The 24539-nt window shown below is 44.2% G+C and overlaps 1 protein-coding gene across 7 annotated transcripts in view; it reads left to right on the top strand.

Annotated features, from left to right (window-relative positions):
- col14a1a (collagen, type XIV, alpha 1a) overlaps positions 1-24539 on the top strand; it is a 311666-nt gene that overhangs the window by 173793 nt on the left and 113334 nt on the right. For all 7 annotated transcript variants that reach the window (XR_011352149.1, XM_069920939.1, XM_069920938.1 and 4 more), the window contains exons 20-29: positions 1631-1760; positions 2404-2526; positions 3585-3734; positions 6050-6166; positions 9326-9472; positions 10751-10825; positions 11544-11683; positions 15780-15903; positions 18278-18421; positions 23169-23333. Coding sequence is in view for 6 of the 7 variants with exons in the window: in XM_069920939.1 (XP_069777040.1) it covers positions 1631-1760; positions 2404-2526; positions 3585-3734; positions 6050-6166; positions 9326-9472; positions 10751-10825; positions 11544-11683; positions 15780-15903; positions 18278-18421; positions 23169-23333 (1315 nt within the window). In the remaining variant the exon portion in view is untranslated. The remainder of the gene's footprint in view (positions 1-1630; positions 1761-2403; positions 2527-3584; positions 3735-6049; positions 6167-9325; positions 9473-10750; positions 10826-11543; positions 11684-15779; positions 15904-18277; positions 18422-23168; positions 23334-24539) is intronic.

Here is a 24539-nt window from a genome sequence, read left to right as displayed (position 1 = left end):
AGGAAGCAGAAAGGTTTAAGGGTAGATAAGTCTCCCAGGGCAGATGCAGTGGACTCTTGGGATCTGAAAGACGTAGCTACAGAGATTGTGGAGGCATTAGTAATGATCATCTAAGAATCAAATGATTCTGGGATGGTTCCAGAGGACTATTTAAAAATGGAGGGAGGTAGCAGAAATGAAATTATAGACCTGTTAGCCTAACATAGGTGTTAGAGTCGATTGTCAAGGATGAGGTGAGGGAGTACCTGGAGGTGCTTGACAAGATAGGCCAACGTTAGCATGGTTTCCTTAAGGGAAAATCTTGCTTGATAAACCTACTGCAATTTTTTGAGGCAGGATAGACAAAGGAGATGCCGTGGTGTTGTATATTTGGATTTTCAAAAGGCCTTTGACTAGATGCTGCATGAGGCTATTTAATGATGAGAACCCATGGAATTACAGAAATGATGCTAATACGGGTAGAGCATTGGTTAATGGGCAGGAAGGAGAGAGTGGGAATAAGGTGATCCTATTCTGGTTGGATACTGGTTACTCATGGTGTTCCGCAGGGGTTGGTGTTTGGGCCACTTGTTTTTGCACTGTATGATAATGAGTTGGATTGCAAAATAAATGGCTTTTGTGGCTAAGTTTGCAGGTGATACAAAAATAGATGGAGGGGCAGGTACTGATGAGGCAACTGAGAGGATGCAGACAGACGTAGATTAGGAAAACGGGGGAAAAAAAGTGGCAAACAAAATATAGTGTTGAAAAGTGTAAGGTCAAGCACTTTGGTAGAAGGAGTAAAAGGGTAGACTATTATTTGAATGGGGAAAAAATTCAAAATTCGGTGGAACAAATGAGCTTAGGAGTCCTCGTGGGTGATTCCCTAAAGGTTAATTTCCAAGTTGAGTCAGTGGTGAAGTAGGTGAATGCAACGTTGGCATTCATATGAACCGCAATAAAATATAAGAGTGGGGATGTGATGCTGAGGCTTTATACTGGTGAGACTTCACTTGGAGTAGGGAGTGTAGATTTGGGCTCCTTATTTAAGAAAGAATGTGCTGATATTGGGGAGAGTTCAGAGAAGATTCACGAGTATGATTTCTGGTATAATGGAGTTAGCATATGAGGAGCGTTTGACGCCTCTTGGACTGTACTCCTTTGAGTTAAAAAGAATGAGAGGACCTTATAAGAAGCATTTTGAAAGTTGAAAGGTCTGGACAGAGCAGATGTGACAAAGTTGATTCCCATGGTAAGAGGAGTCAAGGACAAGAGGGCACAACTTCAGGTTTGAAGGGTGCCCATTTAAAACAGAGATGTGGAGGGATTTCTTTAGCCATAGAGTAGTGAACCTCTGAACTGGAGGCCAAGTCATTGGGTATATTTAAAGCAGATGTTGATAGGTATCGGAATAGTCAGGGTATCAAAGATTATGGGGAGAAACCAGAAGAATGGGGATGAGTGGGAGAATGGATCAGGTCATGATGGAATGATGGAGTGGACTTGATAAGCTGAATGGCCTACTTGCTCTGAGATCTTATGGTTTTATGGTCTTCTAGAATCTTGTCATCAATAATCATTGCAATAGATCCGTGCAGTTGTGTGTCACTACCACTCTCTACACTAACTGCTGTCTGTCCATTTCCTTCAGGTGATGGTTCCAGGGAGACAGAACAACCTCCTCCTTCAACCTCTGCTCTCGGACACATCATATCGAGTTTCTGTCACCCCTATCTATGCTGACGGGGAAGGTGACAGCTTGGCTGTTATGGGGAAGACATGTAAGTTGGGAAGGGGGAATTCTGATCTGATCGATCGGCACTGTGGCTGACAGGGTGTCCTTTGTAGCTGAGATTATTGTGGGGAACAAATTTAGCTCAGTCGATAAGCTGGCTGGTCCATCATCCTCAGCACTTGGAAGTGTTTGAGTAGCAGGAAGGAATGAAGCGACGGTGGGGAAGAACCAGTGCAAGCAAACAAGGAAGAAGAGAGGCTTCAGAGGGGTTCTGTAAAGAGATGAGGGAGAGAGGCTGTGGAGAGGGAGGGGCTTGGGAGAAAGGGTGTAGAGGAGTTCATTAGACTGGAGGGAGAGCGGTTTGGGAAGGAGAGCGGTTTGAGAAGGGGAGAGGTTTGGGAAGGGGAGGGAGAGAAGCTGTGGGGAGTGGGGCTTAGGGAGAGGGTGGAGGGGGATGAAGGGAGAGAGGCTGTGGAGAGAGAGTGAGAGTGTGAAACCAGAATAGCAGGACTGTGATTATGTGGAGTCGTCAATTCTGGATTTTGTTTCAGATCCCACAACTCCCTGACCCTGAAGTGTGAGTGAAGCCCACTGGTGCAGAAACCCAACGAAAGGCTGTGTAGCTTATTGATCTGAAACACCCTTTAATAAAACACTGAATTGTTTCTGGCAATTACTTTTGATTACAGTGGCACTCTCTCGCCCAGCAAACCTGCAAGTATCAGAGGAATGGTACAATCGATTCCGAATTACATGGGATCCCCCTCCATCACTGACAATGGGCTACAAAGTGGTGTACACCTCTGCTTCTGGTACTCACTTTTATCATTGTTCTGTAAAAGCTAAGAATAGTTCATTGTTTTGCAAAAGCTTTTATTTATGTGTGGACACTTTCCAATGCTGATCTGCACTTTAACTTGGATTCACCAATTTTCTGTGGAGATAATCACTGGGGGCAGATTTGATTTCCAAACAAAGGGAAGGTCCCAATGGATGTGGTGGTGTGAAGGGCCTTTGGGAATCTGGGAAGGGGTTGACTTTGACTAAACTGGGTTCAAAGCAGGCAGATTAGATGGACTTCTGGGGAAAGAGCTTGTTATGTGACAGTGATAAGGTCTGATGTGTGAAGGACCTGTCACATCCTGGACACCCTCTCTTCTCCCTCCTCCCATCAGGGAGAAGGCTTAAGAGTCTGAAACCATGCACCAATGTGCTAAAAGTCATTTTTTTCCCCCGCAGCCATCACGTTCCTGCATGAACCCCACCACAGTGCTCTCAGGCTGCCCTAGCTTTGTACTAATTGATCTTCTTTTCATTGTAACTCTACACTGTAATTGTGCTCTTGCTATTTTTCTTTTTATGTTAGGGCTAATCAGTTAGACTGTTCGTGGAAGAACCCTCTCACTACACAAGCAATAAAAACACACAGGGCAGTACAGCATAGGAACAGGCCCTTCAGCCCACATGTCTGTGCTAAATGTGATAATCAAATCAAACTAAAACTCTGCTGCTTGGACTTGATAGATAGCCAACCATCCCCTTTATATTCATGTGTCTGTCCAGATGCCTATTAAACACTACCATGTATCTGCTTTCACCACTTTCCCTGGCACTCACCACTCTTCTGTAAAGCAACTTGCCCACTCATCTTCCTTAATCTCTTCATCCCCCTCCTCACCTTAAACACACCCTCTAGTGTGTGAAGCTGTGTCGTTCTAAGAACTGATGACAGTCAAGAGGATCTGGTGGTGTGAACTGTCTGGTGGCGGGGTGTATGTGTGAATTCCCAGCTGAGGTACTGAACAGGTTCCCCGTTTGTCCAGGAGTAACATTTGGTTGTGTGATGTCTCTGCTTTGGCTGCCATTTCAGCTTCTGGACCTACTCTGGATACCTTTGTGGGAGATGACGTGAACACCATGGTTATCCTTAACCTGCTCAGTGGAACCGAGTACATCGTTAAGGTGTTTGCAACCTACCCCACGGGCTCCAGCGAACCACTGGTCGGAAGAGCCAAAACTTGTAAGACTTATTCTCTGGTCTGCATGATGTTTCCCCAGGACTACGCCCCCTTGTAGGATTTCCCCCTTTAGCCCCATGCCTGTTGTGTCCCAGAAAGAATGGGTCAAACTGGTCACAGTTGACACGCCCCCTCACCGCTTATGCTGGGAAGTCCAAGACTCCACAATTGTGGACATTTCTAGATTTCCAGACAGGCCCCACTCGTGGCTTCCCTGCATGTTACGGGAATGCCATCTGAGCTTCCAGGAATTCCCCAGCACTTATCCCAGGAAATCAGGTCTTGGAATGCCCTGTGCATCCATTTAGATTGCAGCTTTACATAGAGAGTTGGGTGGGCAGTAAGAGTCAGGGACAATTTTTTTTTGTTTGCTGCTACTGAATTTATTTTATTATTCAGTTGTAATTTCTTTAAATATTGTTTAATTTGTTTTTGTTACATTCTTCTAATGTCCCCAAATGTCAAGGATATTCAGAAGCTTAGAAAATCTTTTGCCATTGGTCGGTCTTTCTATTTTTTGTGGGCTGGGCTTACTCTGGCCTATCCTGGTGACCTGATTACATCACAGGCATCTGGGCATCACTTGGTGTAGTATAGAACAAAATCAGTCCATGGTGTTGTGCTAACCCGTATAAACCTACTCCACAACAATCTAACCCTTCCTACCTACCTCACACCTATAACCCTCTATTTTACTTACATTTATGTGCCTACCTAAGGGTCTTTTGAAGGTCTCCATTGACCCAGCTTTCTCCACACCACTGGCAATGCATTCCAAGCAGCCACCATTCTCTGTGGAGAAAAAAAAACTTACCTCTGACATTTCTGCTAAAGTTTCCTCCACTCACCTTAAATCAATGTCCTCTGGCATTGGCCATTGTCACCCAGATAAAAGGTGCTGGCTGTCCACCCTATCTATGTCTTTCATAACCTTACATGCCTCTCCTAAGTCACCTCTCAACCTTGGTTGCTCCAAAGAGAAAAACCCCATAAGACGTGTTCTTCAACCTAGGCAAGATCCTGGTAAATCTCCTCTGCACTTTCTCTAAAGCATCAACATCCTTACTGTGAAGAGGTGACCAGAACTGAACATGAGATTCCAAGAGTGGTCTAACCAGAGTTTTATAGAGCTGCAACATTACCTCATGGCTCTTAAACTCAAGTCCCCAACTAATGAAGGCCAGCACACCATATTCCTTCTTAACTGCCCTATTGACTTGTGTGGCAATCTTGAGGGATCCATGGGCTTGGAACCCAAAATCCTTCTGTTCTGCCACACTGTTAAGAATTCTGCTATTAACCATGTACTCAGCCTGCGTGTTTGACCTTCCAAAGTGGATCACTTTACATTTTTACAGACACCTTCTGCCATTTTTCCGCCCAACTCTGCATCCTGTTTACAACCTGTTGTAACCTACGACAACCTTCTATCCACAACACCTCCCATCTTTATATCATCTTCAAACTTAACTGGCCCATCCCTCTACTTCTTCATTCATATCATTTGTAAAAATCACAAATCCCAGAACAGATCCCTGCAGGATGCTACTAGGCACTGACCTCTAGATGTGTTCCATCTACTACCATCCTCTGCCTTCTGGGGATAAACCAGTTCTGAATCCAAGCAGCCAAAGTTCCTTGGATTCCATGCCTCGCAACTTTATGAATGAGTCGACTGTGGGGAGCCTTATCAAAAGTCTTATTAAAATCCATATACACAACAGCCTTGTCTTCCCTTCATCAATTCCTTTGATGACTTCCCCTCACCAAGCCGAGCTGACTATCCCCTAATAAAACTTTGTTTCTCCATATGTTTGTAAATCCTGCCCTGAAGAATCTCTCCAATAGTTTCTCTACCACTGACATAAGACTGGCTGGTCTATAGTTTCCAGGATTCTCCTGATTATCTTACATTTTCCATTCTCCAGTCCTGTCTTCTCTGGTCCTTGGGATTCATTTATAAAAATGTTTTTAAGAAGATTCACACTTCCTCTTTCTTAACCTCGACATGCTCCAACACATTAGCCTGTTCTACACTGACCTCTCGTTCAGCAAGGTCCATCTCCTTGATGGACACTGAAACAAAGTATTCATTTAGGACCTCTTCTGCCTCCAGGCACATGTTCTCCCCTTTATTTCTGAGTGGTCCAACACTCACTATGGTCATCCTCAAGTGCTTCGTGATTTTCTGAGACACATGTCATCAGCTTCCTTCTTGAAGTCCCAAGTGCCCCATAGAGATTTGATTTGCTGCCTCCATGCTGTTTAGCTTCCTCTCCACTACATTAATGTACACTCACCATATTGTCTCATGCAGTGTATCTCGGTGTGACAAATCTTGCCTCATTTGATGTTCGGATGACAAGCATGTGTACCCGCTGGCAGCTGCATCGCCATGCCACCACCTACAGAGTACTTATCGAATCTCTCCAGGGTAAGTCCTAGCCGCATCTGATTTGCAGGGGGCCCAGTGTATGCCTCAGATGCACTCTGCAGATTGGGAAGAGTTGGGAAGAATGCAGAGTTGGAAAGACCTGAGGAAGTGGATGGATCTGATCTCACTCGTGTTTGATGTCAGCAGAGCACAATGACTTGGAGAGCGCTTGCAAATAGAGATTTGCCATCAATTCGGGGAATTCTTCAGCCTAATTTACTTATCTATCCAAATGTTTTTATAAAGATTAGCACTTCCTCTTTCTTAACAGCGACGTTCTCCAGCACTTTAGCCTGTTCAACACTGATCTCACATGCACCAAGATCTATCTCCTTGGTGAACACTGAAACAAAGTATTCATTTAGGCTGGTCAACGGGTCAGATAGCATCTGTGGGGAGAAAGCAGTATGACACCAACAGTAAAAACTGGCTTTGAGTGCCAAAGTTGATTACTGATTAGATTGATATGTTGATTTTATTTTATTTGGAATGAATTCTGTGGCCCGTTGGTAAGTCAACATTCCCAGTTCAGTAGTGAGGGAATTGCTGCACTCTGAGGTTCTCTTATAGTGAACTGAGGTCCTACCTCTTTCCTGGGTGGACGTAGGGATTCTTGCATCTACGTCAAGGGAGGAATAATATTTGTTGTTTTTACAGCAGTGCTTGTGGAAGCTTGCTCAACATCTGTTTTCTATATTACAAAAGGATGCTACACTTGCAAAAGTTCAATGTTGATTGCAACATTCATTTAGGGCACTCTGACAGGTACATAGATGTTATAGAAATGCTTTTGTACAGCATTTATTGTGTCTTTTTATGGAACAAACTCCTGGTACCTTTCTGAGGATTGCACCATGCAGCCATACCTCTTGACTACAGATTGCTGGAACCTTACACTGCCTCCCATTGCACTTTGCATATGTTCCATATAATCCTCCATCAGTAATAAAATTAATCTGCTTTCTCTTTTGTCCTTTTTTTCTGCCAAAGAAAAGTCTCCCTCATGGGTGAACAATTAGAGGAGAAAATTGGCTTGGCCTTTTTCCAAAGAGAGATTCTCTCAACAATGCCTTCTGAAGTAGCTGTACTTTTATTTGCAAATTGATGTAATGACCCAAGGATCCCGTGTATTTTCACTGAATCAAAAGCATGCAAATTGGACTTGCTCGGAAGGGATTTCAAAATTGAGAAATAAGAAGCCTATTAATGGAAAGTGATGCTCCCTGAACATTACAGTATGGGCATTTCCCACATTGGGCCTCTGCTGGGGTAACTGTGGTTCCTTATCTATGGATATCAGCAGGTGATAGGATGCTTCCTGTGGATGCTGAGTTTCTCGGCACATTGGTGTATTGCACTCGACCCCAACCTCTGCAGATTTTCTTGTTTAATTCTTATCTAAGGAAGAATGTGTTGGTATTGGAGAAACAAGAGGAGGTTCATTAGAATGATAGAGTAAAATGGTTTTCATATGAGGGTGCAATTGATGGCTCTGGGACTGTACTTGCTGGAGTTTACAAGAATGAGGAAGGGATCACATTGAAACCTATCGGATACTGAAAGGCCTGGATAGAGTGGATGTTTACAATGGCGGGGGAGCCTGGGACCAGAGGGCGCAGCCTCTGAATACAAAAATGTCCCTTTAGAACTGAGATGAGGAGGAATTTCTTTTCCCAGAAGACAGTGAATTTGTGGCCGTGGACAGCTGTGGAGGCGAAGACATTGGGTAGATTTAAGACAGAGGGAGAGGGGTTCTTGATTAGGAAAGGAATCGAGAGTTATGGGAGAAAGCAGGAAATGGAGTTGAAAAGGATAAATCAGCCATTATAGAATGATGGGGGAGATTTGATGGACTGAATGAACAGATTCCACTCCTTTCACTGATAATTCTGAGGGGGCTAAAATGTGATGGAGATTCTACAGGCAAGTGGTGTTTAAATGAGAGCGATCTAGGAGTTTCTGTCCCACAGCCCATATTTGCTAGACCAGTGAAACCTGGAGGGTCTTAAAGAGTCAAGCATTTGAGGGACAATATCAGGATTCTTCTCGCACAAAACCATTTGAATCACATGCTCAAGAGTTATGCTTATTTAAATTCCTGCCATCCCAAAGAAACAAACTTTAAAGTCCAGGCACTGAGGACCTGGATTTTGAGTTGTCAGAATATACTCTTGGTGAAATGTAAGAAAAACAGGAGTAAGAACAATTTGGTGGAGAGTAAATTGACGCTGTCTGTTTGGGTGCTCTGTTGCCCCAATCAGTTCATGTTGCTTCTTCAGCTGCAGTGTTGTTCAGGTCAAGAATTATGTCAAAAATTCCCTGAAAGTGGCAACTCAAGTGGACAAGGAGATGAAGGCAGCCTTTGGAATGTTGGACTTTATCAGGCAGGGTGCTGAGTACAAAGATTGGGGTCTCATGATCCATCTGTACAAGGTGTTGGTGAGACCACGTTGCGTGTAGTTCTGTTCCCAGGTATACGGAGGATACCAATAAAAATGTGGCCGGAACTGGAGGGGTTGAGTTAAATGGAGAGGTTGGATAGGCTAGGTCTTTATTCCCCAGAGTGAGGGAGGCTGAGGGGTGATCTTATGGAGGTTTACAAAATCATGAGGGACACAGATAAAGTAAATGCTCACAGTTCCCACCCCCCCCAGGAGAGATGATTCTGAAACTGGAGGGCATAGGTTCAAGGTGGGGGAGGGAGATTTAAGAGGGATCTGATGGGCAACCTTTTACTCAGAATGGTACTCTGTATCTGAATAGAGCTGCCAGAGGGACCTGTTGAAACTTGAGTAATCACAATGTTTAACAAACATTTAAGTAGATTTATAGAGAGGGTTTATGAGGATATGAACCAAATACAGGCAAGTGGGACTAGCCCAGAATGCCAACTTGGTCAGCATGGGTGAGTTGGGCCAAAGGGCCTGTTCTATGGTGTGTGACTGTGACTGCCACATGACTTTACAGAGAGGAGCAATCTCAGACTTGTGTTTCTTTATCTCGGGAAATTGGCTTCAGAGCTGAGCACTATACAGCCAGTCACGGCAACCAGAGAGGTTCGGTGAGAATGGCTCTGTTCCCACCCATCCCCTTTAAATTCCTGCTGTAATTGTATATTATGTGATCCACATCTAGTTACTTCCTCTTGGGATCTTGCAGGTGGAAAAAAGGAAGAGGTGGTTCTGGATGGAGGGATGTCTCAGCACTGCTTTTATGATCTCATTCCAAACACCAAGTATAAGGTCAGCGTGTACTCCCAGCTGCAGGAGTTGGAAGGACTGGCCGTGAGCATACTTGAAATGACAGGTAAAAGCTACTCACCCTCGCCTTCCATTCCCTTTCTCTTCACCTCAAGCTCCATACTTCCAGAGCAACATTTCATCCTGAATCGTCAACAGTGGAAACTTCTTTACAGAACATACATCACTGGTGCATGTCTGGAAGTTGTGTTAAATCAGTTATGTGCAAGTATACCCCCCGCCACCCCACTCTAGTTCCACATGACATCTGTGAAAAGTGGATTAGTTTACAGTCTCCCTGCCCCCATCCCCTTGAGCTCCCTTCAAAACCTGCTGACAGATGAAGCCCAGGCAGAATTCATGTCTCAGGTCGATGTCCTTATTTCCAGCTTCATCACTGGCAGAAGGCACCAGACTGGATGTTTCTATCTCTGGAGAATTTTCCACCTTTCAGGTTGTGTTCTTGGACCCTCATCTCTACTTCCACTCTCCTGTTGGTCCTTCAGCTGCAAGTTCACGACCCTCCTTGATCCTGCGACCTCTGGATGTACAAATCCTCAGCCGGCCTTTACAACCTATTCACAATCTCTCACCTCCTGAGATCTCTTTGAGCTTCCACTTCTGGTTTCTGAATGTAATTGCCTCAGTGGTGATAGCCTTGCCTTCAGCTACCAAGTCCCTAAGCATCTGCACCTCTTTTTCTTTCTGCTCATTAAGATCCAGCTCTTTGACCAAACCTTTAGTCACTTGTCCTAATAGAGTCATGAATCAGGCCCGTGCTGACCATCAAAGAGCCATTTAGGTTAATCCAATGCCAATCCATTGCACTTTCCCCACATTTCCACTTAGATACCAGAGACCATGTACAGTGGCCAATTAAACATTGACCCGGGGGAGAACATCAAAGAGACTCCACATGGACAGTGCCGGAGGTCAGGATTGAACCTAGCTGTGAGGCAGTGGTTTTACCCGCTGTGCAGCCTGGCTCGGTGTGGAACTATTTTGTTCTCTAATGTGTGGGTGAAGCGCTTCAGGATGTTTAAAGATGCTATAAATCATTGAATCAACTCATTACTTTCATTTACTGTGTTTTCTGTGAATTTTTAAATGCAAAACGGTGCCAGAGAGCGTTGAGGCGATGCCCGGATAGCATGCAGAACTAAACTTCGCACTGTATATTTGCACATGACAGCAAAACCTCTATAATCTAAACACGAGGCACTGCTGTCGGAGAATCCTCCCCGATAAATCCAGGGGGATTCTCCCTCATCACTTCAAGCCTGCTGTGTTTCAGTGAGTGTGTAGCATGGAGATCAGTGTCACTGTCAATTTTTCTTTCTCTTAGCTCCTGTCCCAACAGAGCCACCGACTCCACCTCCAGTGACGGTGCCGCTGCCCACCATCCCACCAGCCCGCGAGGGTAAGACAGAAATTATCATTCACTTCCTGACATCCTCAATGAGGGTTTATGAAAGGGTCATAAGGTACTGCAGAGAGAATTTTAACTTCTTCCCACTAACATGTTGTGAAAGGGTTTTCCAGTCCTCTGCTTTGTACAATTCAGTATATAGCTGTGCTTTTGTTTTAAAATTAACTGATTATCCTATTAAAGGAGTTTTGATCTGATAAGCTGTTGATAGAGTTTGTGGGAAGCTGAGGAGGAAAGGAAGTCCAGAAGGCATGGTAGAAAATCCCAATGGTGTTGGCAATCTCTTCTCTGGGGACATTGATCTAGAACCCCCTCCCTAAAAGGCTGGGATATTCTCAAAACTTGTATCATTAGATTTCACTTGAGTGGGGAGATGTGCTAGAGAAACTCAGCAGGTCATGCAGCATTCATAGGAAGTAAAGGATCACCAACAGTTTGGGTCTAGGACCCTCTACTTCTTACAGATACTGTAGAGTTTTTCCAGCATGTTTGTGTATTTTGTTTGACCCCCAACATCTGCAGACTTTCTTGTTTAACTCTTAGAGTGGGGAGAGTTCAGATAGAGATCACCTTTGGACCAATGAAATGAGAACAGGCTCAGGAGGTTTGGGGTGAGCCACTCCGAACATGTCCCATGATAGTTCAAGTATTGCACTGAAGCAGCTGCCTTTTTATTTTGGACATATTTGGATGCTTCTTTGATCTACAGTTTGCAGAGCAGCCAAAGCTAACCTAGTCTTCCTTGTGGACGGGTCGTGGAGTATTGGGGATGAGAACTTCGTCAAGATCATCGGCTTTCTGTACAACACCATTGGTGCTCTGAATAAGATTGGCCCAGAGGGCACCCAGGTAAACACTTGCTGGGGGTGAGCTTGGGCTGGATGGGATCTGGTCACACTGTCTCAGTGGGAGACCGTTCGACAGCTGAGTGGAATGAGCTCGGTCCTTGTCCTGCTTGCACCACAGTAGACCAGCTTGAATGATTGAATGAATTAGCGCAGGAGCCATTCAGCCCATTCTGCTCCTGCCTGCCCCATAAAGTGACCTTAATCCCCTGCTGTTCCCTAAAAATGCTCCTTTGTCAGAGATTTATCAAATTCTTGTCAGAAAGTCTAATTGAATCTGTAGTGAGATCCAGATCACAACTCCTCCTGTGTTATCAAACCTTTCATGATTTATCCACCCCTACCCTACCCCCCCCCCCCCCACACACACACACACACACATACCTGATATTTTTTGCCCAAACCTTTTCTGCTGTCAGGAGAATGCAGCCGTGTCACCACAGAACTGAACTCCAGCCCAAGGACTGTCCTGGTTAATCTGCTCACACCCTCTCCAACGTTACTGAAGTGTATCATCCAGATTTGGATCAGGTTGAACTCAGGATTAATAAAAGATTTGCATATCTGTCATTTGCTCAAAATTCCAATGTCGTCTCATATCACAGAGTAAGCTGTTTTAAAATTCTTCTGCTGTTATCCTGTTCTGGGAAGTCAACCAGCAGTGGTTCATTTTGGGATAAGTTAGATTGAGGGGAAAGGAATGGGAGGTGATTATGACAATGAGATTATTGTTATATACATTGTACAATGTACATTTGAACCAAAATTCTAACTTGTTGCAGTGAACAGGTATTTTTTTTTAAAAAAAAGCATCAATGGTGCACATTAAATCATTGTTACTGTATGAAAAGAGATAATAAATATGAACTATATAGTCCACATTATAGCAAAGTGTGGAAAGAATGACACATAGCCAAGAATTTGAAGACTGATTTATTGCACTGGCAGGTCTGCTAATATCCCCACAGCTGATGACAGGAATGACATTGCAGCAGCGCCGGGCTCAAATTGGTCGGCGTTCCTGCTGTTGCTTGTTGTTTCCCACCATGAGGGTTGTCACCTGGGATGAAGGTCGTTGGACCCTGTGGGGTCTGCGCGGTTGCTGCATTCGTTAGCCATCTTGTGTCCCGGTTAGCGGGCTGCCAGAAAACAATAGATAGATAATAAATATTCATATTTATAGTTAGTGCAAGAAAAAAAGTGGTACTTCAGTAGTGCAGTCAGTCCTTTTGTGGTTTTGGAGCGGTCCCTGATTAATGTAGCAAGGGGACATTCAAGTGCTTGTTTCTTGTTGGAAAGAAAATGTTCTTGAACTGTGAGGCGCTGATCCTCAGGCTTTTGTACCTACTGCCCAAAGGAGGCAGTGAGAAGAGGTTGTGGCCAGAGTGATGGGGTCCTTTCTGATGCTGGCTGCCATCTTGAGGTAACACCAGTGTAACCTCAGTGCACGGGAGGTCAGATCCTGTGATGGCCCTGGCTATGTTTGCTACCTTCTAGAGTCTTCTGTATTCCTGGACACTTGAATTACCAAAGCAAGCTGTGATGTAATGAGTCAGTATGTTCCCACAGGGCATCTGTAGAAGTTTGATTGAGTATTCGACGAGATGCCAAATCTCCTCAGACTCCTTAGAAAGTAGAGGAGTTGGTGTGGCTTCTTCATGATTGCCTCAATATGCTGGCTTCAGGAAAGTTCATGTGAGGTATGGACTCCCAAGAACATGAAGGTTCCGATCCTCTCCACCTCCATCCCTTCAAAGCAGACTGGTGAATGGTCCCTCTGCCTCTCCTGCCTAAACTCCACAATCAGCTCCTTGATCTCGGTTATGCTGAGTGCAGATTGTTGTTCTGGCTCCATCCAACCAGATTCTCAAACACCATCCTGTATTCTGACTCCTAATTTCCAGTTATGTGGTCTATGGTGGTGTCGTCTGTGATCTGATAGATCAGGTTGGAGCTGAACTTGTTTACCCAGTCATGGATGTACAGGGAATAGAGCAGGGGACTAAGCATGCAGCCTTGGGGAGCCCCTGTGTCCATGGTTAGTGGGGAGAAGATGATATTTCCGATTAGCACTGATTGGGGTCTATTGATGAAGAAGTTCAGGATCCATTTGCCGGGGGATGGACAGAGTTCCAGATCCTTTAGCTTGAACATAAGTTTTGCTGGTATGATGGTGTTAAACATTTAGCTGAAGTCAATGAACAACAGCCTGGTCCAGGTGATCTAATGCAGAATGGAAGACTAGCAAGATGGGTCTACCATTGACCGGTTATGACAATATGCAAATTGATGTGGGTCTAGGTCCTTTTTAAGAGATTATCTGCTCCATAATCAACTTCTCGAAGCACTTCATCATGGGGAGATGTTAGTGCCACCAGTCAATTGTCATTGAGGCAGGTCACCTTGCTCTTCTAGGGCATCAAAATGAAGCAATTGGGGACATCTGACTGCTGTAGCGGAAGGTTGGATATGTTCGCAAAAACTCCAGCCACTTCGGTTTACAGGTTTTAAGGACCTAGTCAGGTACCGAGTCTGAGCTGTATGTTTTCTGAGGATTCACTCAACTGAAGGTTCTGTTCATCTCAGCCTCAGAAAATGGCAGCACAGAGTCACTAGGGGCTGTGGGAGTTCATGAGGGGTCTTCATTGTTTTCCCTTTTGAGGTGAGCAGAGAAGGAATTGAGCTCATCCGGGAGGGATGTACTGAAGTAGATGATGATGAGGCTGTTGTGTGGATTACAAGCACTGTATGCTGAATGGCTTGCTTCTTTACTGGGCATCCTATGTATAATTGGTGGGATAAGGGCAGAAATGTGAAAAATAAAGGAGACACCATTTTATCAATGACAGTAGTGGGTAATCACGATTATTAAAGAGGACATTTCGGATGACCTGGAGTGGAAGGCCTCATCCTGGGAAAAGATGCAGCAGGGATAGAGGAACTAGCACTTGTATGCCAAGACAGAAAGAGATAATAAATATCAAAGGAGAAATAAATCAATATTCACAGTTTTGGTTAGTATAGACAGATTTTTGGATAGTCCTGGAGTAGGTTAGGGCAGTGGTTCTCAACCTTTTACTTTCTACTCACATACCACTTTAAGTAATCCCTATGCCATCAGTGCTCAGTGATTAATAAGGGATTGCTTAAGGTGGTATGTGAGTGGGAAGGGAAGGTTGAGAATCACTGCTCTAGACCCAATTGTTACTGAACTATTTTGCTTGAGAAAAATTGTCATTGACCCATTTCTTTTGGAGTTATGAAACCATGCACATAATGAGCCAATTAGGTACAATTAAAACACATACCTACTTAAGCAATTCCTTACTAATCACAGAACACCTATGGACTAGGGACTAAAGTGGTATGTGTGGAAAGAAAAAGGTTGAGAACCACTGGGTTAGGGTATTGCAGGGACCTTCAAGAGTCTGATAGCTGTTGGAAAAAATAACTGTTCTTGTACCTAGAGGGTCTTCAAGCTTCTGTACCCCCTTCCTGAAAGGAGCAGTGAGAAGAGGTTTTGAGAAAGGTGATGGGGTCCTTTGTAATATTGACTTCCTTCTTGAGGCAGCACTTCCACTCCTGAAATGTCCTCTTTATTAAACATGGATTCCCTGTTACTGTCATTGATAAAACCATATCTCCTCTATTTCTCACACTTCCACCCTTACCTCACCAGAAACATATAGAATGCAATCAATGGATTGGAGGTTGGAGCCTTTGGATTGGCATTGATCTAGCACAGACTTAATGGGCTGAATAGCCTTGCCCAGTGTTGTGATGAACCTGCTATCATTATTTCTCTCTGCCTGCTGACTGGTTAATGTCCCTATAACAATGAGGGACATCGCTCCAGGGCTGGAGAGATCCCTACATTCAGATCCCTGAGAATATTATCTTCCTCTTTGGATACATGAGGATTGATTTGATGAGTGACTGGATTACACATTTTAAAAACTTTATTGATAAATTTCTTCCATCAGCATCTTAGCTTCATAACTTTGGTTAGCATAACTAAGCAAATCATTCAGTTCATTATGAAACCGAATGCAATCATTTGTGTTTTACTGATGTTAAATTTAACATTTGAAATTCAACAGGTTGCAATTGTTCAATTCAGTGATGATCCCAGAACAGAATTTCATCTCAACTCCTACAATGACAAGGAGAGTCTCCTCAACGCGGTCCAACGCATTAGATACAAGGGTGGAAATACAAAGACAGGTACAAACAGCTGGGCACAGAGGTTCAATGTTGCATTAAAAAACTCATGCTCAACTAGTGCAGTGCTGGGGAAACATGCAAAGCTTTGTATGCTAGCAAACACATCATCAATTTTATAAACAAACACAAATTTAATTGCGTGTCAGTGACGCAAATTATGCATTTTTTTTGCACAACCATGCAAATTGCATACAACTATAGGAGCCTGATGCAAACTAGAAGCTGAGCAGTGCAATGTGGTTGGAAGGTTAAACCAATTCTCCATAATGGAACTATTGCTGGACACAGTGTCAGGCACCAACAGTCACGCACAGTATGTCTGAGCTACACCTCTCTCTGTTTCTCAACTTCATATTCCTGCCCAACCCAGTAAGCTTTCACTTCTCCCCTCCCCCCCCCAACCTTGCTCATCAAGAATCTCTCTACCCATACCTTTAAAATGCACAGACTCTGCATCGAGTATCTTTTGAGGAAGAGTTCCAGAGACTCGAGACTCTTTGAGAAACAAAAATTCACCTATCTCTCTTGAACTGACACCTTCATTTTAAACTGACCTCTCGTTCTGGATTCTCCCACAAGAGGAATCATCCTTTCTCTATTCACGCAATATACCTCCCTGAGAAATAGTGCCCTCAGCTCTCGTAGTGCTCTACAGTGGTCTACCCAGGGTATTATGTTAGTGCAGGAGGTAGAATCACTCCTTTACATTTCAACCCTCGAGCTGCTTTCCAATACTTAACAAAAGCAAGAAAATATCTTATCTAAGAGCTATAAATAGCTCTGCGGGAGGTTTCACATTTTGTTATTTTCATCATTTCTTAATTGTTGAGTTCTTAAGCTGGATCAAGGGCAAAACCTAACAAAAAAACTTCATGTCAGAGTGAAAGGTATTGCAGATCCAGATCTGGTTCTGGCTGAGGTGGTTTGGAGGTAAAAAAAAAATGTCCATTTGGATTTGACTGAGCAGATGAAATTGAATGCACCCTTTACTCAAATGAAAATAGAGAAGGCATTGAATTCATTATATTCCCTGGCAAAGATGGCTTTCCACTGGAATTTTACAAAGAATTTAAGGATTTATTAATGCCTCTTTTTATGGAGGAATTGAATCAGGCAGTTAGATTACATACTTTGCTGGAATCTTTCTCAACAGCATGTCCCTTTATTTCATGTTTTCTTCACCCATCTTACTGAAAATATAAGCAAATGGTATTTTTACAGCACAGAAGGGAAACATTCTGTCCATTAAGTTTATGGTGGTCTAGTGGAACAATGCTGTCATTCTCATTTCCCCACAACCCTGCAGGTTATTCTCCCTCACCCCTACCTAGTTCTCTTCTGAAGACACTGGTCGACTCTTCTTCCTTCCTCCAAAAACAGTGAATTCCAGGCCATCACAATTCTCCAAGAGAAAATTATTTTTCTTGTATCTCTTTTGCACCTTTTGCCTTATTTTTAAGTATATTCTAGGTGATTTCATTGACCATGAAAGAAAGCAATGGGCAAATGAGGAGTGGAGGTTGGGATTGCTTGCCCAAGGCTTGCTTTAAACTGACTGCTAGTGATCTCTCTCCATCCCCATAACAGTCCTCCAGTCCAGCCCTGAACTTCACTGCACCCCTCACAGTGCAGGCAATGGAAAGCTTGTGAAGGAACTAAGTTCTATCCCAACCAACGTACATCTGGCTCTGGCACTGGCAAAGATTGTAAATTATTTCTGTCCACAGACTATGATGGTTTCAATGTTTAAACCTTCCTCCCAGGAGATTCCAAGGGGTAGGAGGGGGAGACAGCAATTAATAGCCAAAGTGGTGGGGAGCAGGCTTTAGGGGGAATGCGGCTTGATCTCATTGCCTGGAGGATAGCTTGAGAGCGTGCTTCTTCAGGGAAGCGTGGTCTCAGGATATGGGATCAGCTGCTTAGGACTGGGATGTGGAGAGATACTGTATATTTACTCCGAGGTTCATGAATCCTTGGAATATCCTTCCCTCTCTCAGAATCTTTAGTTTGGAATTAAGATGTTGAAATTTTTCATCGCTAGGGTAGAGAGCCAGAATCCTTTTCCCAAGGTGAAGATATCAAATATTAAAGGGATTAGCTTCAAGGTGAGAGGGAGGCAAGTGTTTTACACTGAGAATAGAAGGGGCTGGGGCACAATACCAGGGGGGGGAGATGGAAGCAGGTAAGAGTGTTTTGAACAGGCGCAAGAACAGGCAGGAGTCAGAGGGATATGGAGCACGTGCAAGCAGATGTGATTCGTTAAATTGGCATCATGCTTGGTGCGGATGTGGTGGACAAAAAGACCTGTTCCTGCACTGTTCTATGTTCTATGCTTCTAATGAACTAATTAACTGACCTTGATTTTAATGTCCAGGTCGAGCCATTAAACATGCTAAGGATTCCGTGTTCACAGTCGAGGCAGGATTGCAGAGAGGCATTCCCAATGTCCTTGTGGTCGTTACGGACGGTCGATCCCAAGATGATGTCACGAAGATTTCCCACGAGATGCAGATGGACGGTAATAGAGGGGGAAAGTTGTGGAAGATACGAGTGGACTCCTTACCTTTGCAGTGCCATGATAGTAAACTGCACTTATCAAAGTATCAAAGTGCACTCATCAAAGGGGGACCAGTTGGCTCACTTGCCGCATCGTCAGGAGAACGGGAGGCAGCGCCGTGGAGATGGAACAGCCTCTGTGGAGGATTGACGAGGAGGGAGATGAGAGGGGCAGCGGAGCCTCCAACCAGGGGGCAGAGTCTGAAAAAGGGGGGGAAAATCAGCTGTGAATTTCTGGATCTCTCTGGGGACATGCTATCATTGAGTATGTTCAAGGTTGGGATAGCCAGGGGCGGATGAAGAATAGGAGCAGGGTGGAAGGTTGAGAGGAAGCTGGATGAGGCATTCAAAATTAAGAGGGGTACGGGAGGGGAGAAGGTGGGAAGATATGTCCTCCAGTGGAGACATCTAAAACGAGGAGGGCACGTTTCATGTGCGGAGTAAAAGGTAAAGGTTCCATTATTGTTAAGTAATATCACATTTAGAATGTTACGTACATGAACTTCTTTAACTTTTTTCAACCGTATTGCAGGCAGAGAGTCGCCACTTTGTGCAGCACCCCTCACAGAAACCTACGGCACCAGGTGTTCCTAGGTGGTCTCCCCTCCAAGTACTGACCAGGCCTGTGCCTGCTTAGCTTTTGAGATCAGACAATCCCAGGCTTATTCAGGCTATAGGTGTGAGAAGGGATGTGAGAAAAGGTGGTTACACCTGAGAATCCAATGGCTGAGAAGATGGTGGAGCTAGGTACTCTCAAAATGAAGTGGTCAAAAAGGCATTTGGTACATAAAACAAGGAACATCACAGCACAGTTTAGGCCCTACTGACCTATGTAAACCTACTTCAAAACAATCTAATATTTCCCAACCTCACACCCATAACCCTCTATTTTTCTTACCTCTATCTGCCAGTCTAAGACACATTGGCCTTCATCAGTCAGTGTATTTGAGTATAGAAGTGGGGAGGTCATGTTGCAGTTGTATATCATTGACAAGGCCCTGCTTGGAGCATTGCATTCAGTTTTCCTCACCGTGCTGCGGAAGGACATTGTCAAGCTGGAGAGGTTGCAGAGGAGATTTATGAGGGTGTTGCCAGGACTCAGGAGCCTGAGCTACAGGGAGAGGTTGAGCATTCCTTGGAATGCAGGAGGATGAGGGTTGAACTCATGGAGGTGTACAACATCATGAGAGGAATAGATTGGGTGAATGCAGAGAGTTTTTTGCCCAGAGTAGGGGAATAAGTAACAAGAGGACAGAGGTTTAAGGTGAGGGAGAGAGAACCTGAAGGGTAACTTTTCTTTACATAGAGGGTAGTGGGTGTATGGAACGGGCTACTAGACAAAATGGTGGAGTCAGGTACTATTTCATTGTTTAAGAAATATTTGGATGGACACAGGGATAGGATTAGTAGAGAGGATTCAGGGCAAACACAGGCAGTTCGGACCAGTATGGGTGGGACATTTTGCCATGCCAGGCAAGTTGGGCCGAAGGACCTGTTTCCGCACTTTATGACTCTTAAGTATCTGAATGAGCACTAAAATCGCTCAGACATAGTAGGCATTGGAGCAAGTGCTGGTAAATGGAATTGGTATAGATCGGTACTAGGTGGCCAGCATGGACACAATGGGCTGAAGGGCCTGTTTCTGTGCTGTGTGTCTCTAAAGGTGGCACTGCAGTGCACCCAGTAGACCCGGCTTTGACCCGGCTTTGATCCTAATTATGAGGGCTGTCTTTGTGGAGTTTGTACGCTCTCCCTGTGACTAGCTGGGTTTCCCCTGGGTTCCTCCCACATCCAAAAGTCTTGTGGATTAATTGGCCGCGGTAAATTCCCCCCCAGTGTAAGTGACAGCATCTAGTAAAGATTGATGGGAATTTGGAGAGAGTTAAATAAAAACAGGAATAATGTTGGATTAGTGCCAATGAGTTGCTGACAGTCAGCACAGACTTGGTGGGCTGAAGGGCCTGTACCATGCTAATCTCTCTATGAATTCATAACTGTAGAGGATCAGATGACTTGTTACATAGCTGAGCAAAATCAAGGGGGGTTGCTTAACCCTTCCACTTACACTGAGCACCTTGCTGTGTTTGCAATGCAAAGTTGGGGACCAGCTAGATCGATTGGGTCTGGAAGTTGGAATCCCAGGATTAACACCAGTGGAAGGAGGGGATAGCTGATTAGAGTACAGGAAGTGTGTAGGTCGCTGGGATAGATGGGGAGAAATTTCTCAGGTGGTGAATCTGTGGAATTCGTTTCCACAGTTGGCTGTAGAAGCTTAGCAAAGGTTGATACGTTCTCAATTACTAAGGAGCGTCAAAGGTTATGGGGAGAAGGGAGGAGAATTGGGTTGAGAGGAACAATACATCAACCTTGAACTGAATGAGAGAGCAGACTCCATGGGGCGAATAACATTTTTACGCTGCTGCATTTTTTGAAGTGGAGGCAAGGTCCGTGGATCCAGTGGTCTCCAGACCTGAAAGCTCAGAGTTCATTAGTTTTTATTTTTATTTAGACACATAGCCCAGTAGCAGGCCATTTTGGCCCATGAGTTTGTGCCATCCAATTTACCACCAATTAACCTATATTGCCGGTATGTTTTTGAGCAGTGGGAGGAAGCTGGAGCTCCCGGAGAAAACCCACGCGGACACAGGGAGAACGTACAAACTCCTTACAGACAGCATTGGATTCGAACCCCGGATTGGACCTGATCGCTGGCCCTGTAAAGGCGTTGCGCTAACCGCTACGCCAACTTCATTGTGCGTTTGAGGCAATTGATGCATATATATTAAAGGGAAATGTGCATATTGGAGAGAATTAATAGAAATAGATGGAGGAGATTGTGATTGGAGGAGGCTGATGGGGGGGTGGGCAGAGTTATCATTGGAGCACCTGCTGAATGGCCTGTTTCAAATCATAATAGCCTATGTCAGTCAGAATCAGGGGAATGGCAGAGCAGTTGAATAGATTCTTTGATTCAGTCTTCCCTAAAGAAGATTCACATAATACTCCAGAATACAGGGGTCTGAGGGACTGACGTAAAGAACAGAATGATGGAAACTGTTATCAATTGTGAAATTGTGTGAGGTAAATCAGTCGATGTCCCTCGGACTGGATAATCTACATCCTGGAGTGCTTGAAGAGGTGGCCCTTATTGTGGTTATTTCTCTGCCCTCTGGATCAGTTCCTTCAGATGGAAGGTTCCTAATATGATACCACTTTTTAAGGGAGATAAATCATGGTATTAACCTGACTTCAGTGTTGAGGAAAATGCAGAAGTTAATTATTAAAGATGTCATTGGTGCACATTTGGAGATGACACAATTAGTCCAAGTCAGTATGGATTTATGAAAGGGAAATTATGCTTGGCAAACCCTTTTGAATCGCTTTAAGATGTAACTACTAGAATGGATTATGGTGAGCCAGTTGATGTGCATTTGGAATTTCAAAAGGCTTTTGATCAGGTCCTCCACAGAGATTGGTGTGGAAAGTTGGGCTGTAGGAGGTAATATACAGGCATGGATAGAAAACTGATTGGCAGGCAGGAAGCAGAGAATAGGAATAAATTGGTCCTTTTCAAATTGACAGGCAGTTAATAGGTTCAATGCTGAGACTCCAGCTATTTACAATATACATTGATGATCTCCTATTTTTAACAAAGCAATTGTATGTAATATCTCTCAGTTTGCAGCTGCCACTCAGCTTGGATAGATTAGGAGAGTGGGCAGAAGCAGGGTAATGTTGATAAAATGTGAAGTCATCCACTTTGGTGGCAATAAAAAGAAGGCAGGTTATGATCTGAATGGTAAGTAATGGAAAGAAGGGAAGGTGCAATGTGATCTGGGTGTCATCGAACGTTGGATTGCAGGTACAGCAGACGGTGATGAAAGCAAACAGCATGTGGACCTTTATAGTGAAAGGTTTTGGATATAGAACCAGGGAGGTCTTACTGTAGCTGTAAAGAGCTTTGGTAAGGCCATATCTTGAGGACTGTGGACAGTTTTGGTCTCCTAATCTGAGGAAGGACATTCTTGCCATTGAAGGGGTACAGTGAAAGTTCACAGACTGATTTCTGGGATGGCAAGGCTAACGAATGAAGAAAAACTGGATAGAAGATTGAAAACGGGGTCTTATTGAGACATATAACATTTGTCAGGATGAGACAGATTAGATGGAGGACGAATGTTCTCCATGTTGGTCATATCCAAAACAAGGAGTCATGGTTGAACGAGAAGGGGAGCCATTTAGGCCTGAGATGAGGATAAGTGTCTGCACTCTGAGAGTTGTGAACTTGTGAAACTCCCTGCCACATAAAGCTATTGAGGCGATTTCATAGATAGATTCAGAATGGAGTTGGATGTGGTCCTTATGGCTAAAGGTGTCAAGGGGTAAGAAGGTAAGAAGAGAAAGCAGGAATAATGCACTGAGGTCACATGATCAGCGATGACTGTATTGAATGGCGGAGCAGGCTTGAAGGGCTGGATGGGCTCCTGCATTCCATGTATTATGTAAAGACTGCGAGAAGCCCAACAACCTGCAGTATAGGAATTTAAATGGAAGAATCTAAATCCTATCTTCTCTTGTACCGTCCACCAACATCAATGGTGTTTCTGTCTTGACAAGGGGAGGTGTGTTCACCATCTTTGATATCACAATGCATCATGGGATATGTGGGATTAATGCACCTCTGGCCTCCTTCTCTCCTTCTGCTGCAGGGTACAGTATATTTGCTATTGGTGTTGCCGATGCTGATTATGCAGAGCTGATCAACATTGCAAACAAACCCAGCAACCGGCATGCTTTCTTCGTGGATGATTTTGATGCCTTCAAGAAGATTGAGGACGAGCTTGTTGCCTTTGTCTGTGAGACGGCCTCTGCGAGTGAGTCCCCACACTTTGATGTTTCCGCAGTAACAATTGTTATTTCCGCAGCCTGGTTTAACTTTGCAACATTCTGAGGGCACTTGTAATAAACTTAATTTGAAAACTAGCTACAAACTGAGATCCTTGCACAAAAACATTCAGTCAGCAAAGAGGGACAGGGAGGTTCAGCTGGCAAATCCTGGGAGATAAGGCCCAGGGTGTTGAAGGGGAGGGGAGAGGAGGGGTGGGATTTGGTGGAGAAATCCTAGAATGGATTGCTGAAAGGTGAGATTTTCCCAATGGGTACCCTGGGGTTCAGGACCCAGGGTGTTGGAGAAGAGAGTTGGGGAGGGAAGGGAGTTGGTGTGGAAGTCCTGGAACTCAGGATTCTGCAACAGAAAGTAAGGAGAGGGAAAGGCTTTTGTGGGGAAATTCCAGAACCCAAGTATGCAGGCAAACAAAGAACATGGCTAGCAGTGGTAATCTGATGAGAATTCAAGATTTGGAGATGACAAATGTTTCAATGGAGTTAAATTGACATTGAAATCTGCTGCAAGATCAAGGTTCTGGAATCAAGAGCCATGATTGCCATCAAAAGTGCTGATGAATGTTTGAAGGTGTATCTAAAGGTTTTTTCTGGAGTTCCATGTATTAACCAATGATGGATCTTAGCTCCTGATGCACAAAGAATAATATGACAGCTCAGGAAAGCAGGCATCTTGTTATCCAGAGTTTCCAGGGAGAAACTGATCCAAATGGCACAGTTCACATGTGGCTTTGTTTTTGATCATGCTCTCCTGATGCCCCCAGCTTCTCTGTTGTAAGGTTCCAGGTTCTCTCAGGGGTCATGTTGGAGTTGTGGGAGGTCAGCAGACATTCAAAAGATCAAGGTCACCATTTGCCTGTAGGGATCTGTCTAAAGGCTAGTAAATGGACTTGAATCCCATAGATCAGTGGTTCTCAACCTTTTTCTTTCCACTCACATACCTCTTTAAGTAATCCCTATGCCATCGGTGCTCTGAGATTAGTAAGGGATTGCTTAAGGTGGTATGTGAGTGGGTAGGGAAGGTCAAGAACCACTACTCGAGACCCAATTGTTACTGAAATATTTTGCTTGAGAAAAATTGTCATTGGCCCATTTCCTTTGGAGTTATGAAACCATGCACATAATGATTATTAAAACTATTAAAACACTCTTTCCACCAACCTTAAGCAATCCCTTAC

The sequence above is a fragment of the Narcine bancroftii genome, chromosome 2 (genome assembly GCF_036971445.1).
Source record: "Narcine bancroftii isolate sNarBan1 chromosome 2, sNarBan1.hap1, whole genome shotgun sequence".
NCBI classification, from domain to species: Eukaryota; Metazoa; Chordata; class Chondrichthyes; order Torpediniformes; family Narcinidae; genus Narcine; species Narcine bancroftii.
This window is presented reverse-complemented; position numbering and strand designations above follow the sequence as displayed.